The sequence below is a fragment of the Python bivittatus genome, unplaced genomic scaffold (genome assembly GCF_059951505.1).
Source record: "Python bivittatus isolate LINGU-HERP-01145 unplaced genomic scaffold, Pbiv_v1 ctg000850_np1212, whole genome shotgun sequence".
Taxonomy (NCBI): Eukaryota; Metazoa; Chordata; class Lepidosauria; order Squamata; family Pythonidae; genus Python; species Python bivittatus.
The window spans coordinates 48,180,364-48,198,430 of record NW_028277112.1 but is presented as its reverse complement, the minus strand read 5'-3'; the positions used below and the strand labels follow the sequence as shown (position 1 = coordinate 48,198,430).

General features: G+C 38.0%; 1 protein-coding gene across 4 annotated transcripts in view; it reads right to left on the bottom strand.

Annotated features, from left to right (window-relative positions):
* Positions 1-15,863, bottom strand: part of CCDC171 (coiled-coil domain containing 171) — a 184,814-nt gene extending 168,951 nt beyond the window's left edge. For 3 of the 4 annotated variants that reach the window (XM_025166216.2, XM_088129965.1, XM_088129966.1), the window contains exons 1-6: positions 15,698-15,863; positions 12,938-13,100; positions 10,642-10,771; positions 6,400-6,574; positions 2,404-2,594; positions 720-851 (exon numbers count right to left, since the gene is read on the bottom strand). In XM_025166216.2, coding sequence (XP_025021984.1) covers positions 720-851; positions 2,404-2,594; positions 6,400-6,574; positions 10,642-10,771; positions 12,938-12,978 — 669 coding nt within the window. In that variant the 5' untranslated portion in view covers positions 12,979-13,100; positions 15,698-15,863. The remainder of the gene's footprint in view (positions 1-719; positions 852-2,403; positions 2,595-6,399; positions 6,575-10,641; positions 10,772-12,937; positions 13,101-15,697) is intronic. The other variant, XM_088129964.1, reaches the window with a different exon arrangement.
* Between the last annotated feature and the right edge of the window lie 2,204 nt (positions 15,864-18,067).

Below are 18,067 nucleotides of genomic sequence, written 5' to 3'. Positions count from 1 at the left end.
ACACAAATGTAACATCCTGGGTACACAAGTAAGTCTTGTAAGTTGGCACAAAATCTGATGCCAGCCATAACTGAGCAGGGACAGACTTCCATTACCAGAGTCAAGAATACTTTCTCTTAGAAGACTGTAAAGCAAATTTCTAGAGATACAGCATCATGAAGAGGACATCCCTGCTATTACCAGGTCAATACATAAAGAAGCTGATCTATCAGATATCCAGGCTCTAAGCTTTAGACTTTTATATTTCAGTACAAGAGTGTTGGATCTTGCTGGACAGCATACTGGCCTTCTGAACTGCAAAAATATTTTTGCAGTAGGCTGCCTCCTTAACTACTTCGCACTAGCTGCAACTTGTGGTCTAACTCCAAAGACACTCCCACCTAAGGTGCATTGCAATCATTTATCTTTGAGTTTACTAGTGCATGAATTACTATGACCAGGATATCTCTGGCCAAAGATGGTATAGACAGATGCCTGTAAGAAAAGATGGCTATCCTTCAAAAAAAATTAGGGGGGAGAGGTAGTCAAGACTTTACAGTATTGACTACCATGTTATAAGTCAGAAGAGACACCAGCTTTCAATTTCCAAAGAGCTAAAACTTATGTGAGCAATATAATAGCACTGCCATTATTTTAATAATTAATCAGATACTATTTTTAGCTTATAATACAGACATGACTACTGGTTTAGCAGCATTGCCTAACACAATAAAAGATACCTGCAACAAAAATTGGAGTTCATTTCTTTCTGATTTCCAAAGCTCTGCCTGAGACCTAAACTCCTCTGCTGCCACTTTCATGATCTCTGACTCTATCACATTCTTCTGTTCCTTCTGGGATTCCAAAGTCTCCTTGATATAGATACAGTTTAAAATTAACTTAATAATATCATAAGCAATAGATAGATAGATAGACAGACAGACTGACTGAAATTAATTAAAACTATCAAACATTGTGTCACAGATCCATTTTATTCTCATTTCCTAATCTTACCAGGGAGGGGAGGAAACCAATTTATTCAAGACTATTTCTTCATAGCTCATTATGCACTCAGTGTATTTTTCCAGATGGATTCTACCTTTATTCAGATACAATAGTAGAAACTACTTAGATTTAAGATATAATCATATCTTCCCCTTTTCCCTACACTGAAGGGAGAAGAAATGAGGCACCTTTCTTTAATAAGCAGGAGAAACTGCCGTTGTATCTGAACAAACCACAGTTCCAACCATTCTGCTTGCAACCAAAATTCTAAACTCTGTTTGATCCAGGTTTGAAATCCTGCTTTAGGCAAATAATTACAGCAGGGCCAGCAACGTACGTCACTATAAATTCTACTGAATTCCAACTCCCATTAAGGCTTTCCTGTACAGTGAACAGGCAGTGCTGATGGGAACTGCAGAGCAAGAACTACTGAAAGGGCACACATTGCCCATCTCTGCTTTGTGGATCAGATTAATTTTTAATGTGTGGATAGCCTCTACCCTTTCTGTCTCTCAAGGTCACCCTGTTGAATTTAGCTATAAATCACTACTTTTTCTTAATGAAACCAGACTGCAAATATTTGCATTAAACATCTGGCTATATTGGATAAAAACATCCCCTCCCAAAAGAATACCAGCCTACACTCTGATGAGAGTAGGGGGTTACACACTCCATCTTAAACATCTTGGAGGAAGCAAGGAATGGAACTTAAAAGAGCACTACACTCTAGTCTCTTCATTGGCCAAGAGCCATCAAGCTTTCCCTTCACTTCAAGGAACACTGTCATGGTGAAGAAAAAAATCAATCTCCCACTTAATCATTTAGCTTTATGGAGTTTGCTTCCCTCTTCTGTGCCTGAAAATAAGACTTTCCATATTTAGCCAAGAAGATGACCCTGAATTTAAGACAGCCCCCCAAAGCAAGACAAAAGCTCATCTGCATCTATCACTATCTTTTAGAAAACATATAATGACCAACTCACTTTAAAGGTAAACTCTTTGCCAAAAAGGGGCCTTCCTTTCAGATAAATTCAGTTCAAGAATGTTGCAATTAAGAGCAAGTGCCTAAACCTTCTGTTTGCCTTTTCCCTCTCAATCCCTTTTCTGTTTCTGTCATATCTTTTAAGCTGCAAGATTTTTTTGAGCCCAATAAACTTTTTTGTTGAAAAGCAGAGCAGAGTATACTGTACTAATAACAAGAAAATATGTATTTATATTCTTCTGAAACATATAACTTCAATAAAGACAGCAATATCCACAGGAGAGGGTCAGAAAGAGAAAAATGGCAGTCACAAGTGTGTTATCAAAGCCCCGCCCCTTTGTACATATGTGCTATGTTGACACACATTCAAAGAGCTGGTCATGACTATCATCTTGCCTTTCGTGACCTCACTGAAGACACCACTGAATAAATGTTTACCTTCAAAATATCATCTAGTGCCATCCTCTCCTTCAAAAGTGATTCATATTTAGTGTGACAGGTATTAATAATTAACTCCTTTTCTGATAATTCATTGATAAGTCTTCGTTGTTTTTCATCCCACTGACACTTATTGATGTGATATGATTTCTCTGTCTCATTCCACTTCTGCTGAAGAGCTCTGATGGTTTCTGTTAAGAAGAAATGCAAGGTGATTCTCAAATGCAGTTAAAATATGAATCAAAGTAGCACAGGTTCTTTTCCTATTATATTTTATAGAAACAGACTCTAATCTTTAGGATCAATGAAACTGAAGACGAAAAAAGTGTCAAATGGTTTTAAAACTCTAAATTTGAGAAATTAAGGAACATAAAAATTATCTTAACCAAACAATCAGTGACAGTAACAAAATGAGAAAGACCCAGGAATGGAGAGATTCAGACCTGAATACAGTGGTACCTCGGGTCACGAACTTAATTCGTTCCGCGACTCTGGTTGCGACCCGAATTGGTCGCGACCCGAATCAAATTTTCCCATAAGGTTCAATGTAAATATGGTTAATCCGTTCTAACCCCTACGAATTTGGTCACCAACTGATTTTGGTCGCGACCCGAATCAAATTTTCCCATAAGGTTCAATGTAATTACGGTTAATCCGTTCTGAACCATATGTATTTTTTTTTTTAAACCACAAAAGTATGAAACAAAGTACAGTACAGTACAGTACGAAGAGAGAGAACGCTAACCTTGCTCGAGGCGACTTCTGGCGTGGAGGACAGGAAGGCGGGTGGGGAGGCGGTTATTGTTTGGAGGGAGAGTCCCCCTCCCTACAGGAAGCTACAACCATGTGTCACAGCAGGGAAAATGGCCGCGGATCCTGTTCGTCACCCGATGCGGAGTTTGCGAATGGAAGCAAAATTTTGCGAATGGTGCTGTTCGTGACCCGAATTGTTCGTGAACAGAAGCGTTCGTGACCCGAGGTACCACTGTATTATAATGTGTTCCCAAAATAATTAACTCCCTCTTTATGCCAATTATATAATGAAATACTTAAAGATGCAAAACACAGAAATGAATTTGATTGCTGATAATCCTTAAACCTATAGTTTTGTTTTTCTTAGATGTTTTTAAAGCATTTAATACAGTAGAAAAGTTCTTTAAAAACTGTTATTGAAATCTGGATGCAGTTTTATTATGTGATTAAACAGTTATCTTTTCTGAAGCAGGGGTAATAATCATCAACTAAATATTCCTTTTTTAAGAAATTAATATGGGCACAAAGCAAAGATACCCTCTTTTACTTTTTTTTAATTATTTTGTTTATAGAGGTATTAATACAAAATATTAACAATAAGAATGTTCAGGGTCTTAAGATGATAACAGATCATGCAATTTACAGGTAGTCCTTGAGTTGTGACAGCAATCGGGACAGGAATTTCTGTCACTAAGTGATGCAATCATAAAGTGTGATGTCTCATGACTGCATCACTTAGTGACAGAAATCCCAGCAGTCCTGGTTGCTGTCATAACTCCAGGACCATGCAGGTCATTAAGCGGGAAGAGGAGGAAGTCCCAGGCAAGGAGTGTGAGGAGTGTACAGGTGCCATGGGCAGGTGGTATGGAGTGCAGGGGGGGTTGCAGGTGCTGCAGGCAGGCCAGTAGGAGCTGCAGGCAGGTGGGGGGTGCTGTGGGTGGGCACACACTATGGAATGCAGGCAGGTTGAGGGGTGCTACAGAGTACATCCCTGGGATCTCATACTCTATAGTGGGGCTCCTCAAGAGAAAAAGCAGAGGGAGCAACTTACTGGGATGACTTGTGATCTTTCCTGCTGGTTCCCCATTGACTTTGCTTGTGTGAAGCCGGCAGGGAAGGTCGGAAATGGCGACCACATGACTGCGGGTTGCTGCAAACTTCATGTGTGCTGTTGCCAATGGCCCAAATTGCGATCATTTGACTGCAGAGGTGCTGTGACGGCCAGAATTTTGAATAAGTACCACTCATTCAGTGCCATTGTAACTTTGAATGGTCATGGAATGAGTGATCATAACCCAAGGATGACCTGTATTTGTTTGTATGCGATAGGCTTATCTTTCTTAAGATGGAGATATATTCCAACTGAAGGTTGGATAAATTCTATTAAGTGGTAAGTAAATCTTGAACAACTGTTATGTCAATAACAGAGCATAACAGGAATTACATAATTCATATTAGACCTGGTGGATTTAAATATACAGGAATAATTAGAACAAAGGATTGGCAACAATTAAAAATATAATCATGAACTTGTATTACGTAAAATTATGGAGGAATGAAATCTTGGCAACAATATTATTTATCATTATTAGGAAGAACAGCAATGGTTAAAAACAATTATTCATCCTAATATGTTCTTCCTTTTTCAGAGACTCCCAATATCAGTGCCTTCTAATGATTAAGTGGACTATATAGAACAATATTGTCATTTATTCATGATTATAAAAAACTCCTTAGATTTAGACAAGTTGTTCAATGTAAACCTAAGTGAAAGGTAGGTTTAAGACATTTTAACACATTGCAATCAAGACAATTCATAGCGTTAGAAAATTTTAAAATGTACAAAGGATACAGAGTGAATTAGTTTTGACGGTACATCATTCAGAGCAATACAATTTATTTGGATAGTAGGTTAATAAAACCCTTATTTAAAACCATGGAAAAGCATGAAAGCTTGGACAAGATGAAAATATATTTGGATCTCCAACTCTCTTAGGCTGTTCTTTGATCATCCACTGTTCAAGCATGAGGATACATTTGTCCAAATCAAGGAATGAGAGGATAGATGACTTTATTGAGTTAGTCACCTAATCACACGCACAAAAAATCTATCACCAGAGTATTCATAATGCAGAGCGAACAAAGTCCAACCTGGTTTCAAAGAAACCAAGTACTATCCTTTCTCCACAAAACTATAGGCCATATTAGTTAAGCTTATTAAAAATCTTGAAAAATAATCTGCAAAGGCCTGCAGACTTCTTATGAGACCGACCTGAGCGAGAGACAGAATGGCTGCATCATCTGTACATAGGGACACAACCAACTGTCTACTGTCTCAGATTTCGAAGCATGCAATAGGAATGAAATACAGGTAGGTCGTGCTAAGTGCAAGTTCAAGTAGTGCGATATTCGATTTAGTGCATATTATAAATTGATACCAGGTCGTGTTTAATGCAAGCGAAAATTCAGTTAATGCCAGGCTAGCGTGCACACAGTTGAGGGTTGCACATGTGCAGCTGCCTTTGGGGTTTTAGATGCTAATCGTTTGTGCAAAATGGAGAAAAGAAGATTCCATTTGAGGAAAGCTTAAAAGAGAAGAGGCTCATTTTGAAAAACTACAACAGAATACAGAAGATAGCAGGTATGCTTTGGATATGGGTTTATCCTCCACTTGTCCTTTGTTCACTTGATTTCTTTATTTTAAATATTTATGAGATCTATCTATCTAGAAGATAGATAGGAATACTTAGATTTTTTTTTCATTTTTATTTTCTTTTGCCTTCTATAACTACTCTATGACTTTGTTAAAAATAAATTTAAGTTGTAAGTATGTTCTTTTAATCTTTTACTGTTACATTTCATTAATAAATATATAAAAATGTATGTTTAAAAATCTTTATTGCCTATTTCCATCGAGCTGGAACCAATTACCCAACATCACTTCAAATAGTGCAAATTCGAATAATGCAACCTTTTCGTAGGATTCATTATTAGCACTAATCGAGACCTACCTGTACAACAGACAATTAAAATAAAAAAGGAATATATACACTTCCTGAGTATACCACACCATTCACACATAGGATTTTTAGTTTAGTTTCATGGACAAAAACAAAAAAACTGTAACCTCCACTGGGCAGGGGCCAAACTTTGCCAGCAGGAAAATACTGTTACTAGTTTATGTTCATACAGGAAATGTTCACAAAGCTCTTCATTATTTATTGTAAATATTCTGAATTTTACCTTCCAGCTGTTCTATTTGTTTGTTTGCTCCACCCAATTTTTCTTCTGATGAATACCGTTCTATACCAACTTCTTTCCTTGCTACAGCTAATTCGTACTCCAGGCTTTGTCGGATGGCTTCACCTTTCTCAACTTCGGCTCGCAGTTTTGCAATCTGGCTTTCATAGTTTGTTTGCTATAAGCGGAATGTTTTTTTAAAAAAAATTAGAGATAACTTTGATCATAAATATTTTTGAATGCCAATATGTAATGTAATGTAAAATTTCAAAATTATTTACAGTTAGATGCCTTGAAACGAATTAGGTTGAAAGCTTATTGTCAAGATGCCAAAATGCCTTAATACTATTAGCAATTACCTAATCTCATCATACCTGACAATTAATATATTTACTATAAAACATTAAAAATCCAATACAACCATTCTGTTCAAGAAAACCCTGCATAATCCAGTTTTTGTGTGAAGTAATAATTGGACCAAGTGACCCCAAAACCAATATACAGTACATGCATAATACCTGAAGATGGCATTTCCATGGTGAAAGGTGAAGGACCTTTGTTAGATAAGGAAGGAGAAGACAAGCATTACAATATTGGCTTTGAAATCATGAATGGTAAAGTTACAAAGGGAGCTGATTAGCTAACATATGCATGTTGTTCAACCTTCCTTGACTGGGATAGTGGCCTTTTCCCTCTCTTCATATATCTCTATATACCAGAATATTGTTAGTCCCTCTGTTCACTTTCAAGAATCATGTACCATTGGGGGTCATCTTTTTCTCAAATGGTGTCATTGGTGATGCACTCTCCTCGAATACAGTTGCCATCTCTTTGGCGATGGTGTAGCTCTTCAACTGGTTCATCTTGAGCCTTAGCTGCAATCGCTGTCTACTACATTTGCTGCTTCTAACACCATCAGATCTTCATTTGATAATTCAGCTCCATGGGACTTTAAGATTTTTGGCATCAACCTCCAGTTCAAGCTGCTAAGCAAGCTTCATAATTATATTTGTCGTATCTTTCTATGTTTTGTCTCTCAAAAATCTTGAAAACCATGTACCAATTGGGGGGAATTTTTTCTCCATATTCCATTCAAACAGGTTTGGGAAAACTCTGCCCAGGCCTTAGCAATGTTTCTGATGACTTGGCATTATGCTATTCCCAGAAATTATGTTATATGACAGCAGTCTTTCTCTCTGTTGCATCTAATGTCTGAGCAAATGTTGTGGGCAGACAATAGGAAAATTTGCAATGAGCTCTGATCCATGATCTAGATGAGTGATATCATATTTAGTAGAAGAAACACAAGCTTAGTATTTTGATCATGATTGTCTCAGTTGCAGAATGGATGATGATGATGATGATGACGATGATGATGATGTTCTTGACCAAACAAAATCTTGAATTGTATGTCCTCCTTTCTGCAGTATTTTTCCACCTCAGGAATAAAATAATTGATGAATCCAGTCTAAAAAAGAGCTGTATTGCTCCAAGCTTTTGGATTTAACAGTAATACATACCTTTAAATGCACAAGGATTTTTAATAATTTTCCAATGTTAAACAATTGTAATTTGTTATCTCCTGCTACAATAGCTCAAAACAAAAGCATGTGTTTATCTTTCACAGCCTTAAAAGCTTGCATTGTCTTTTCCTCTTTGGAAATGTATATTCTGTCTGGCATTCTCTTCCAGAACAATTCTGTCCCATCAAAGCTATGGACTTGCTATGCTCTATCACCAATTTCATTCATAATTTCTTTCAACATCAGGATGCAGACCTTCCTGCCTTTATATTACTACTAGCAATTTCACCACTCATTTTCACATTATGAAAATTAGAACACTGCCTAAGTCTATTAAATCACCACAAACTTTGCATTATGTTCACGATACTTCTCCTCTCCTTTTTCAAAAAGTTGTCTAGCCTTAGTTAGAATCACAATTAAGCTAAGTTGCATGTAGCATTAAACTTGGTCTTCAGTCCACAACATAACTCAAATGCTCTTTGTTATCACAGCTGATTTTAAGTGTCAAACCTTTCATGCGTTCACTGTTGAAGTACTTATTACATTGTTAAATTAACAAAACTTAGCTCATATGCAATGGAAGATAGGCTTTGCCCTCCTTCAGGACTTTTTATTATTTTCATTTTCTGCTCTAAATCACTTTATACAGGTAGTCCTTGGTTAATGACTGCTCTGTTTAGTGACCATTCAAAGTTATGGCGCTGAAAACGTAGATTTACTACCAGTCCTTGAATTTACGATGCTCAAAGTGCCCTGCAGTCACATGATCATGATTTGAGTACTTGGCAACCAGCGCGCACTTACAGCAATCACAGCATCCTGCAGTCACATGATCGCCATTTGCAACCTTCACAGCCGGCTTCCAACAAGCAAAGTCAATGGGAAGTCATCAGTAAGTTGTAAGTTGCAGTCACATGACATTGTGCTTAACAACCGCAGCAGAAGTTGGATGCAGTCATGTGATGTTTCACTTAATGACTGCATCATTTAGTGATGGAGTTGCTGGTCCCAATTGTGGTCGCTAAGTGAAAATTACCTGCACTTACAAGCCTGCAACATAGTTAAGGATGAAATAACACTGAAAATCACTCACCCCATTGCTTTCTTCCAAAGTGTTCCACTTTTGAAAAGTTGGGGGTACAACTCAGCACCCCAACTTTGTAAGGACTACAGGAGACTATCCAGTCACATTTGTGAAGTTAACAGAAGGTAGGTAGCTGCAATATTTCAAGCTATTTTTTCTTTTTCTTTTTACATGGGAAAGATTAAAGGTAGGAATAGAAGATCGCATGGAGGCAAACAGCTTCCATTTCTATCTTTAAAACTACCTCAAAGCCTTGAAAATAAGCAGAAATCAAAATGTAGCCATTTTGCTGCTGAATTTCCACAGAACAATCTCAATGAGCTGGAAGCTTCATACAGCCTCCAGGCTGCTCATCCATTCAAGACAAATGCATTACCTCCAGTAATTCAACATCCAACAGGAATTATATTACAAGCAGGATGGAAACTGCAGCAAGAATCTCATTGAGTACACAATTAGCTCCATGAGCCTAGGGAACTTTTGACTTGTATTTCTTAAATAACAGTCCCCTTACATTCAGCTTTGGATGTAAAAGCTAAATAATCATATGTTTATTAATGTCAACATCTTAAATAATAGTTAATACTGATATAATACCTTTTGGGCAGTGTTGGGCTTCAAGGTTTAGTGACCGTGGTCTAGAAAACAGATTTCCTGATGTTTCACCAGCAACTGTGGCTGGCATTTGCAGAGGCAAAGTAGTCGAGAAAATCGGTTTTCTAGACCACGGTCACTAAACCCTGAAGCCCAACAGATACCAGCCATGAAAGCCTACACCAGTATATAATATTTTTTCTTTTTTAATAGTCTTAAGTCATCTAAATGTTAGAGTGTTAATGATCTCTAGTCAACACTGTATAAATACCACTGTATCAAAATAATATAATGTATTATGTATGTCTCATAACACTATAATAAAATAAAATGAAAAAAAACCCAGTTCCCATGCCATGTTAGAAACTAATTTCTGAAGGGGACTCCAACTTGAAAAGTAGATCATGTATCAACAATTAAAAAAAAGAAAAGAAATGATAGAAGTCTTATTAAGCACATCTAACCCAGAACACACCACTAAAGTAAATTATTGGGTTCTTAATCCCTACAACCTGTCATTATTAAACCATTTTTTAAAAAATAAAGTTTTATTTCCATGAGAACTATAGCTGTACTCTGGCTTCTCATTCCAAAAACAGAGCAAGATGGAAAAAATCCAAGAAAAAGAGAAACATTTGAGAAGAACCTTAAATAGGGTTGTCTATGTTCTGACTATGATTTAGAAGTGGTTTGGATCTCATTCAAGCACAGCACTTCTGCTATTCATTAAAGCAACTCCCTCTTTTTTTAGGCTTTCATGTGAGCCTGCAAAAAAAGAAAAATGCTGCAGCTGCTTTAAGAGATGCAGTAACTTTAATACCAGAAAGACGCTGGGCTTGCACAAGATTTAGAGCAGTTCTTCCAAATTAGGGTCCAGGGGTGCACAAGGCTAATGCTAAACCCCTTCACTAGTATCATTGAGGAAGGCTGATGTAGTCCTTCACAGACACATTGGAAGAGTGCCAAATTGGAGAAGGATGTAGTTCAACAGGATGAGGACTTTGTATAAGAATGCTGCAGATATATGGATGAAATTGTTACCTCTGCATTGTGTTTAGCAGTAATGTCAAGTTTTTCTTTCTTGGCTTGATGGAGTTTTCTTCTCAGATCTTCCTTTGTTTCCACATCAGCCTCGCTGCGATTGTGGAGAAATGTCTTTCCCGAGTGTCTGCTATAAAATGCAAGGGCTTTTCACTACCAATGGTCTCAGTCATACCAGCTCTGAATTTTCAAATAATCAAGGCAGCAAGGTTAAATTTCTTACTCAGAACTAAATCCCATTAAATTTATAAGATTTGTTTCCAAGATAATATACTCTGGAGCTGGCTATTAATGGAACTGCATTGCTCCCAGATCTGAAGCTACCTACATCTATAACGTCTATAGATCACTGAAGGACATTTTAAAGATTATCAACTTTTTATATTTAATTGTAATTGTACTGATTTAAAAGTTCTGCTTTGTGTGTTGTATTTTTAAAGGGTTGTGAGTTACCCTGAAAATGAAGGCAGGATAGAAATCAATTAAATACAAGTGATGCCACCCATGATAAAAGTCAATCTCTTTCAAATCTTGCATCTGTTTCTTTCTCCCTCTTGATAGAATAAAATTAAAAGTAATGTTTATTTTGTTCAGCCAGCATTTTCCATTTCTACTTAGAAAAATATGGCAGCATTGATCATTAATAATTCACCTTTAATAATTTTATAGAAGGAGAAAGTCCAGGAGGGATGACTTATCATGATAGCTACAACAGAATAAATTTCTTCCTGGGCATAATGTTCAAGGTATAGGTGTTTTGCATCTGGCCAGTCACAGCTGCCATATATTCACTTAATGAGAAACAGACAGAGATGTTGACTGGTTTCCCAGATGTCAAGGGAAAACAAGTTTACCCCGTTGAACCTAGCCTCAACTCTAATTACTATTAAATCATTATTACTAGAAAATGTATGCACACAACTCCCTTAATGTTATCTTTTTAAGCACCAAAAATATAAACTTTCTGGAAGATGCATATAATTCTTAATTCACAAACCTCATTCAGCTTCTCAAATAAAAGGGAGAGGTTCATGAAACAAAACTGCAGCTAGATCATACCTATGTTACTGAGGTAACTATGGCAACCACCCCACATGAAACAACAAAGGGTTTTTTTTCTTGCATTGAGGAAGCTGAGGAAGAGTGATAAAATACCATTTTGTTTTAAATAATATATGGCACATAGAAAATTAAGCAACTTTTTAAAATATTGCATCCACTTTTCATATAACATAGGAAGTGACTGACAGAACAATTCAGAGATAAAAACAGTGATACAGATAACGACATAAAAATGATGATAAGCAGGAAAAGAAAAATATAAACTTGGAGAAACAAGAGGAAAAGCCAGCTGCCTCCATTAAAAAAAACACTTAATTTTCAGCAGGCAATGTACAAACTTTAAAAAAGCTTTTCATGAAAAATCACATCTTGAAAAGAAAATGGAAACAACTTCTGAAGGGGACTAAGTACACTTCTCTGAATAATTTGAACCTCACAGCTGAAATGGTCCTGTTCATTAGAAAGGAAGCTGCAATTTTATCATTTTTTGGTAACACTAATAATTGCCATTGTATTTTGCAAGAAAATGAGAAAAATATAGAATTTTGAAAATGAGTAATCTTTTTGCTCTGGTCAGTGATCTTCTGTTAATTAGCAAAACTGGATTAAAGAACCATTAAAATCTGCTAGCACCAAATCACCGGATACCCCCCTTCCACAAATACAGTATTATATTCCTGACAAAGGTCACAGTCTAACATGCAAATATTACAGGTTTATACATATATATTGTGAACTATATTTTACTATTCTTAAAGAAATTGCAGGAAGGTTTTATCAAGGGATGTTGTCTTAGATACATTTATAGCTATCCTATATTTGGTATTTCCAGCCAAAATCTAAACCTGCTAATGATTTAGTGATGGGGGTGTGTAAAGTTATTTTAAAAAGCAACAACAGTAACCTAACATAATCCTACAGAAAGCTGAACTTTCACTAAGATACCAGCACTATTGGATGGGTTAATTATTTGGTAAGCACAAGACTATTGTACTGCAAACTGCGAAATCTAAAATTATTAAGCATTAACAGCATTATGTGTAAATTCTACATTGTCATCTGGTGCTAATTTTTTTCCAAATATATATTTTCTGCAATAAACATTCTAATAGAAATTCCATACACATAATTTTCAGAACTAGCAAATGGCAGAAATTCTCATAGTCAAGACTACTACTCAGAGAACAGAAATTCGCATAACTGTATTTTTGTTAATTAAATGAATTAAACTCACCGTTTCATTTCGGAGCCTGGGTAATTCACTTGAGAATCCATTACAACTAATTTTCTGCTTTATGTTCTATGAACGATTAATGCTATTTTCATATGTAATATTGTTTGCACCACAAGATTTCAAACATCACTTGTTCTCCTACTTCTTGAAGTCACGTTAAAACCTATAATACACACATTTAAATAAACATCTCAGTCACACTATTTTTGTAATAATGTATTTATTTGGATTTAATCACAAATTTAGAATTCTTTATTATTAAAATATTCAGTTATCATTGCACAATATTTACTGAAGCCAATAGCGATAATCCAAAGTCACAAAACCAACTTTAACTTTATTAACTTTATTTTTCCCACCTCCACCCATCTGCATGTTACAAAAATAGATTGTAATGGCTTAAGAAAAAAGCACAAGTCTTGTAAGATACAAAAAATGAAGGCCGTTCGGGATGCATTTAGAAGTATCTTTTTAGCAGGCTGTGTTTTCCCTCAATGCCCACTCAACTTCTCAATCTGCCCCTACAATCAATAAATCAGCCAATCTGGTTGCAGCAGTTAAAATATTGGATGAAGACTGGGGAGACCATCTTCAATAACAGGAACTCACTGGATAACTCCAGATCATCTACTCTCTCTCTCTCAGCCCTACCTACCACAAGGTCATTGTTGTAGGAATAAAATGGACATTTCAATGCAAGCTACCTTCAGTCCTGAAGAAAATATGGAACATAAATTTAGGAAATAAAATAAATATACTATCCCCATTGTTCAGTTTGAACAAAGCAACAAAAGAAATTGATGATGGCAGCACAACCGGCACTCACCTTCAACTAAGCAGTTCCCAATCCACTCGTTAAAAATTAATGCCTAAAACAGCCTTTCCCTACTTTTCATGTCTCCCAGATGTATAGTTCTCATTATCCCCAGCCAGCCTTCTGGTTGGAGATTTTGAGAAGGCCAGTATATCTAGAGGGCTCCAATTTAGGGTACACTGGCCCAGTGTATGTCCAAATTTTTTTTGTAGAGAACTGGGATTCAGTGATGAATACCTTTAGATTGTTTAGCAGATGAATCAGCAAAAATGCAGTTATGTGCGCAGTTCTCTTTTTTTGGAGGAAAGCAAATCCACCAAACCAACTCATTATGGTTTACCCAAATAAGTAATTAACTACAGCGAAGCCAGCTCTAGTTCTTTGTTAACTATCTAGAATTTGTGGCGAGACATTTAGTTGGCTTTCCTTATTGCTACAATAATCTACTCAAACCCAGAGCAAAACTATATCCAGATAAAAGCCTTCTGGATGATATGCGAAGTCTGACTCTTGTCAGTATAAGGCAGGGTTCCTAACCTTTTTGCCATAACACCTCCCTTTAATGTAATCTTAATGTACACAACTCCCCTAAAATCCAAATACCAAAATGAACACAAATGAACAATGAAAACAATACAATGAAACTTGGGAAAAGTGGATTTATTATAACGTAGAACTAAAAAAATTCTTCACACCTCCCCTGGATTCTCTCTGGACGTCCCCAAGGGAGGTACAACTCACAGTTTGGGAAACCCTGGTATAAGGTGTGTGAGTAGAGGAGTGCAAGATGGTCTTGAAGAAGGTATATCAACAACTGTTACATATATACCAACTTACCCCTGAAAGGGAATGAGAAAGAAACTCAAGACTGCTCCACCTTGATTCTCTTTGGTATTAAGAGGAGGGAGAGGGAATCTGTCAGGCTTTCAAGTTTCAGTTATTATACAGTGCAACAATAAAGTAGCATTCCTACTTTATCTTTGCAGTGTCTGTTTCCTGACCCAGCCTACTTCAAAGGGCTGACGGGGGAATTGTGAACACAGCCCCTCTCCCTAGTGTTTGCTACATAGACAGATGGCAAAATCATATGCCGTTAAAGAATCACGTCACTTCTTTTTGCCATCAAGCTGCTCTCAGCTTTATTCTTCTGCTCAAGTAGCCTCGTAACAGACCTTATTTAACTGTTTAAATAAATTTTAAAAATGGTTGAAACAAATCTGAACTATCTTAAGTCTATTGGTATGGAATAAGATTTTTATATGATCTACCACAGTGTTGTCCAAACTTGGCCACTTTAAGATGAGTGGACTTCAACTCCCAGAATTCCCCAGCCAGCCATGCTGGCTGGGGAATTCTGGGAGTTGAAGTCCACTCATCTTAAAGTGGCCAAGTTTGGACAACACTGATCTACCAGAAAAGCACATTGGCAAGAGAAATGCGAGACTTTGTGGGCGAGAGGCGTCATTTGTGTGCTGTCAAGTTTCCATCGTTTATATAGAGCAGGTTTACATAGGACAACGCTTGAGATAACTTCCACGCACCTAGGGCACGAGCTGAGCTTTATCATAACTGCAAAGGGTTCAACAAGTGGCAGTTTTCTCACTATACCGTCTCAGGGCTAGCAAAGACTCTTACCAAGTGAATTTGCACTGCTTTCATCCTGCTTCCTGTAAAACGAGTATTCCTCCTTGCGAGGACAACAACCGTTGAAGAATTTGCCTGCTTTACCGCCGCGGCAATCCCTGGTGCACACCTCCCTAGTCAACCCGGGTTGACCGACGGAACTCTGCAAAACATCTTCAGTCTGTCTCTACCCTCCAGCCCAAGCAAAGCATTCCTCCTCCTCCTCCTCCTCCGGTATTCCAACGATTTCCCTACTAACACTGCCCTCCCACCATTATTCTGTAGCGCCACGATCCAAACCTGCCGCCCTCCCATCTTCCTACCTCTCTGCCGCGCCTGTATTTGAAAGCAGCAATCATGAGATCACCGAGCTATCCGGTATGAGCAGTCCACAATCCGCAGGGCACTTGGCTTTGTCCAGGCGGGCTTTAGGACCCAGAGAGTAACGGGAAAGCCCGGACATCCATGCTAGCTTCGGAGAGACTTTACAACGGCTATTTCCGGTTAGAGAACAACTAGCCGCTCACTCAGCGGCTTCGTTTCGTCTTCCGGTCCATTGGAAGAATGTGAAATTGTGACGTAACGCGTTCCAAACGGGAGAATTATTCGCCCACGCTCTGTTTGCTTCAATAGACTAAACAGAGCATGCGCTAAAGGTGTAGGTTGCGAGCAGTTCGCTCCCGCTCTCTTTGCCGCTTTAAGAAATTATACGTGCCGTTACCGAGTTGACACTAATAATGGATGGGGAGGAAAATAGATGTGTGAGTTGTCTCCGTAGTACTAAGTAGTCTAGCGCTATGCATGGTTATTAAAAAGTTAGTATCAAAATCAGAAATAAACCTTGGATTTATGTTGCGAATTTTATTAGAATATATATATACTGCCAACTCCAGACAGCAGTCTTGCCAAGTGTCGTTTGAATACGACGGGATATAAATATGTTTAATTAAGTGGATTTTGTTCACTGAGTCCATATGCCATAATAAATTATTTCTTTTCAAGATATCATGTTGCAAAACCCCAGATGGAACAATCTGTGGTTAACTCTTCTGGTCCTACACTGTCTCCACAAAATACAGGTAGTCTAATCTGCTGCTGTATATGATTACTGAAAGCAGCCCTAGTTTCCTAGGGAGCAGTGTCTTGACCAAGTCGCATCAAAATTAATAATAATAATAATAAAAATCCACAGTGGTCCAGTCAAAGAACCACCACAGAACCAGTACTTTGTATACCCATTTCACTCAGGGAGAGGTTTAAAAAAGAAACAAGGAAAAGTGACTGCAAATGGAGCAACCCGTTTTGTGCTCACTATAGCTTCCTGTAGTACCTGTGTCTGGAGGTCAGAAGAGACTGTTAACTTCAAAGTGTTTCTTTTTGTCAGGACCAAACAGTATGGAGGGTCAGGGTTTAGGTGAGTTAACCAACAACAAATCTTAAGTTAAAGTGATGGTTAAGTTGCTTCATCTTAACCTGATGACTTAAGAGCTGAGTTTATATGACATGCTAGCTTTAAAAGGAAGCTATTTTAATCTCTTAGGTCAATGTTGTCATAGAAAAAAAGAACACCACCAAAACTGAGGACTGAAGTGTGTCTACTATTCCTGGCCTATTCCTGGAGGAATGGGATGTAAAATGGGAATTGTAAGAATATAGGGGGAAACTCAGCTTTCTACTACTTCTGCACAATGGTTACAATCCAATTTGAATAATTGCAGGTTTTAATTTTTAATTTATTTTAGAACAAACAAATGCTTAATTTATTTTGGAACAGTTAGCTTGCCAGACATCTCTCAGGTTTCTATGATACTGGTTGAAAAGGAAGATTGTCAAATTAGAGCAAGCTATTTATTTAGCAAATTTATATAGATGCCCATCTCACAGAATGTGACTGTGACTGTGACTGTGAATGTGACCATCTCACAGCCACAATAACAAAACAATGTAATGATCATTAAAACACTTAAAACATAAGAAACATTTTAAAAAACAAGATTTTGGGAGAAAAACAACATAATACAACCACCTCACAGCTCCCCATGGGATCCCCAAGACTGCTGGAAAAACCCAGTTTTAAAGGCTTTCTGGAGGGCTAACAGGGACAGGCCTAACCTCATCTTGGGGGGAATGATGTTCCAAAGAGTGGGAGCCACAGTGGAAAAGGCACATCTTCTGGGTCCCAACAGATGGAACTCTTTAGCAGATGGGATCTGCAACCCTCCTGCTGGACCTAATGGGACAGGTAGATGTACAGTGGCACCTCTACTTAAGAACTTAATCCGTTCCGTGACTCTGATCGCAAGTCGAGTTGGTCGCAAGTCGAGGTAAATTTTCCCATAAGGTTCAATGTAAATACGATTAATCCGTTCCGCCCTCCGAATTTGGTCGCACCCCGAAGCAAATTTTCCCATAAGGTTCAATGTAATTACCGTTAACCCGTTCTGGCGTCCGCGGATCACGCGTCAGGGGCGGAAAAGCGCCTGTGCGCCGCGCGGTGGGGTGGCAAAACGCCTGCGCGCCGCACATCGGGCGAAAAAGTGCCTGCACGCCACACGTCAGGGGTGCGTCGGGGCGGCAAAACGCCCGCGGGCCACATGGCAGAAAAACGCCCATGGACCACGTCAGGGGCGGAAAAATGGCTGCAGACCACGTCAGGACGGAAAAATGGCCGCGGACCACGTGTCAGGGTGGAA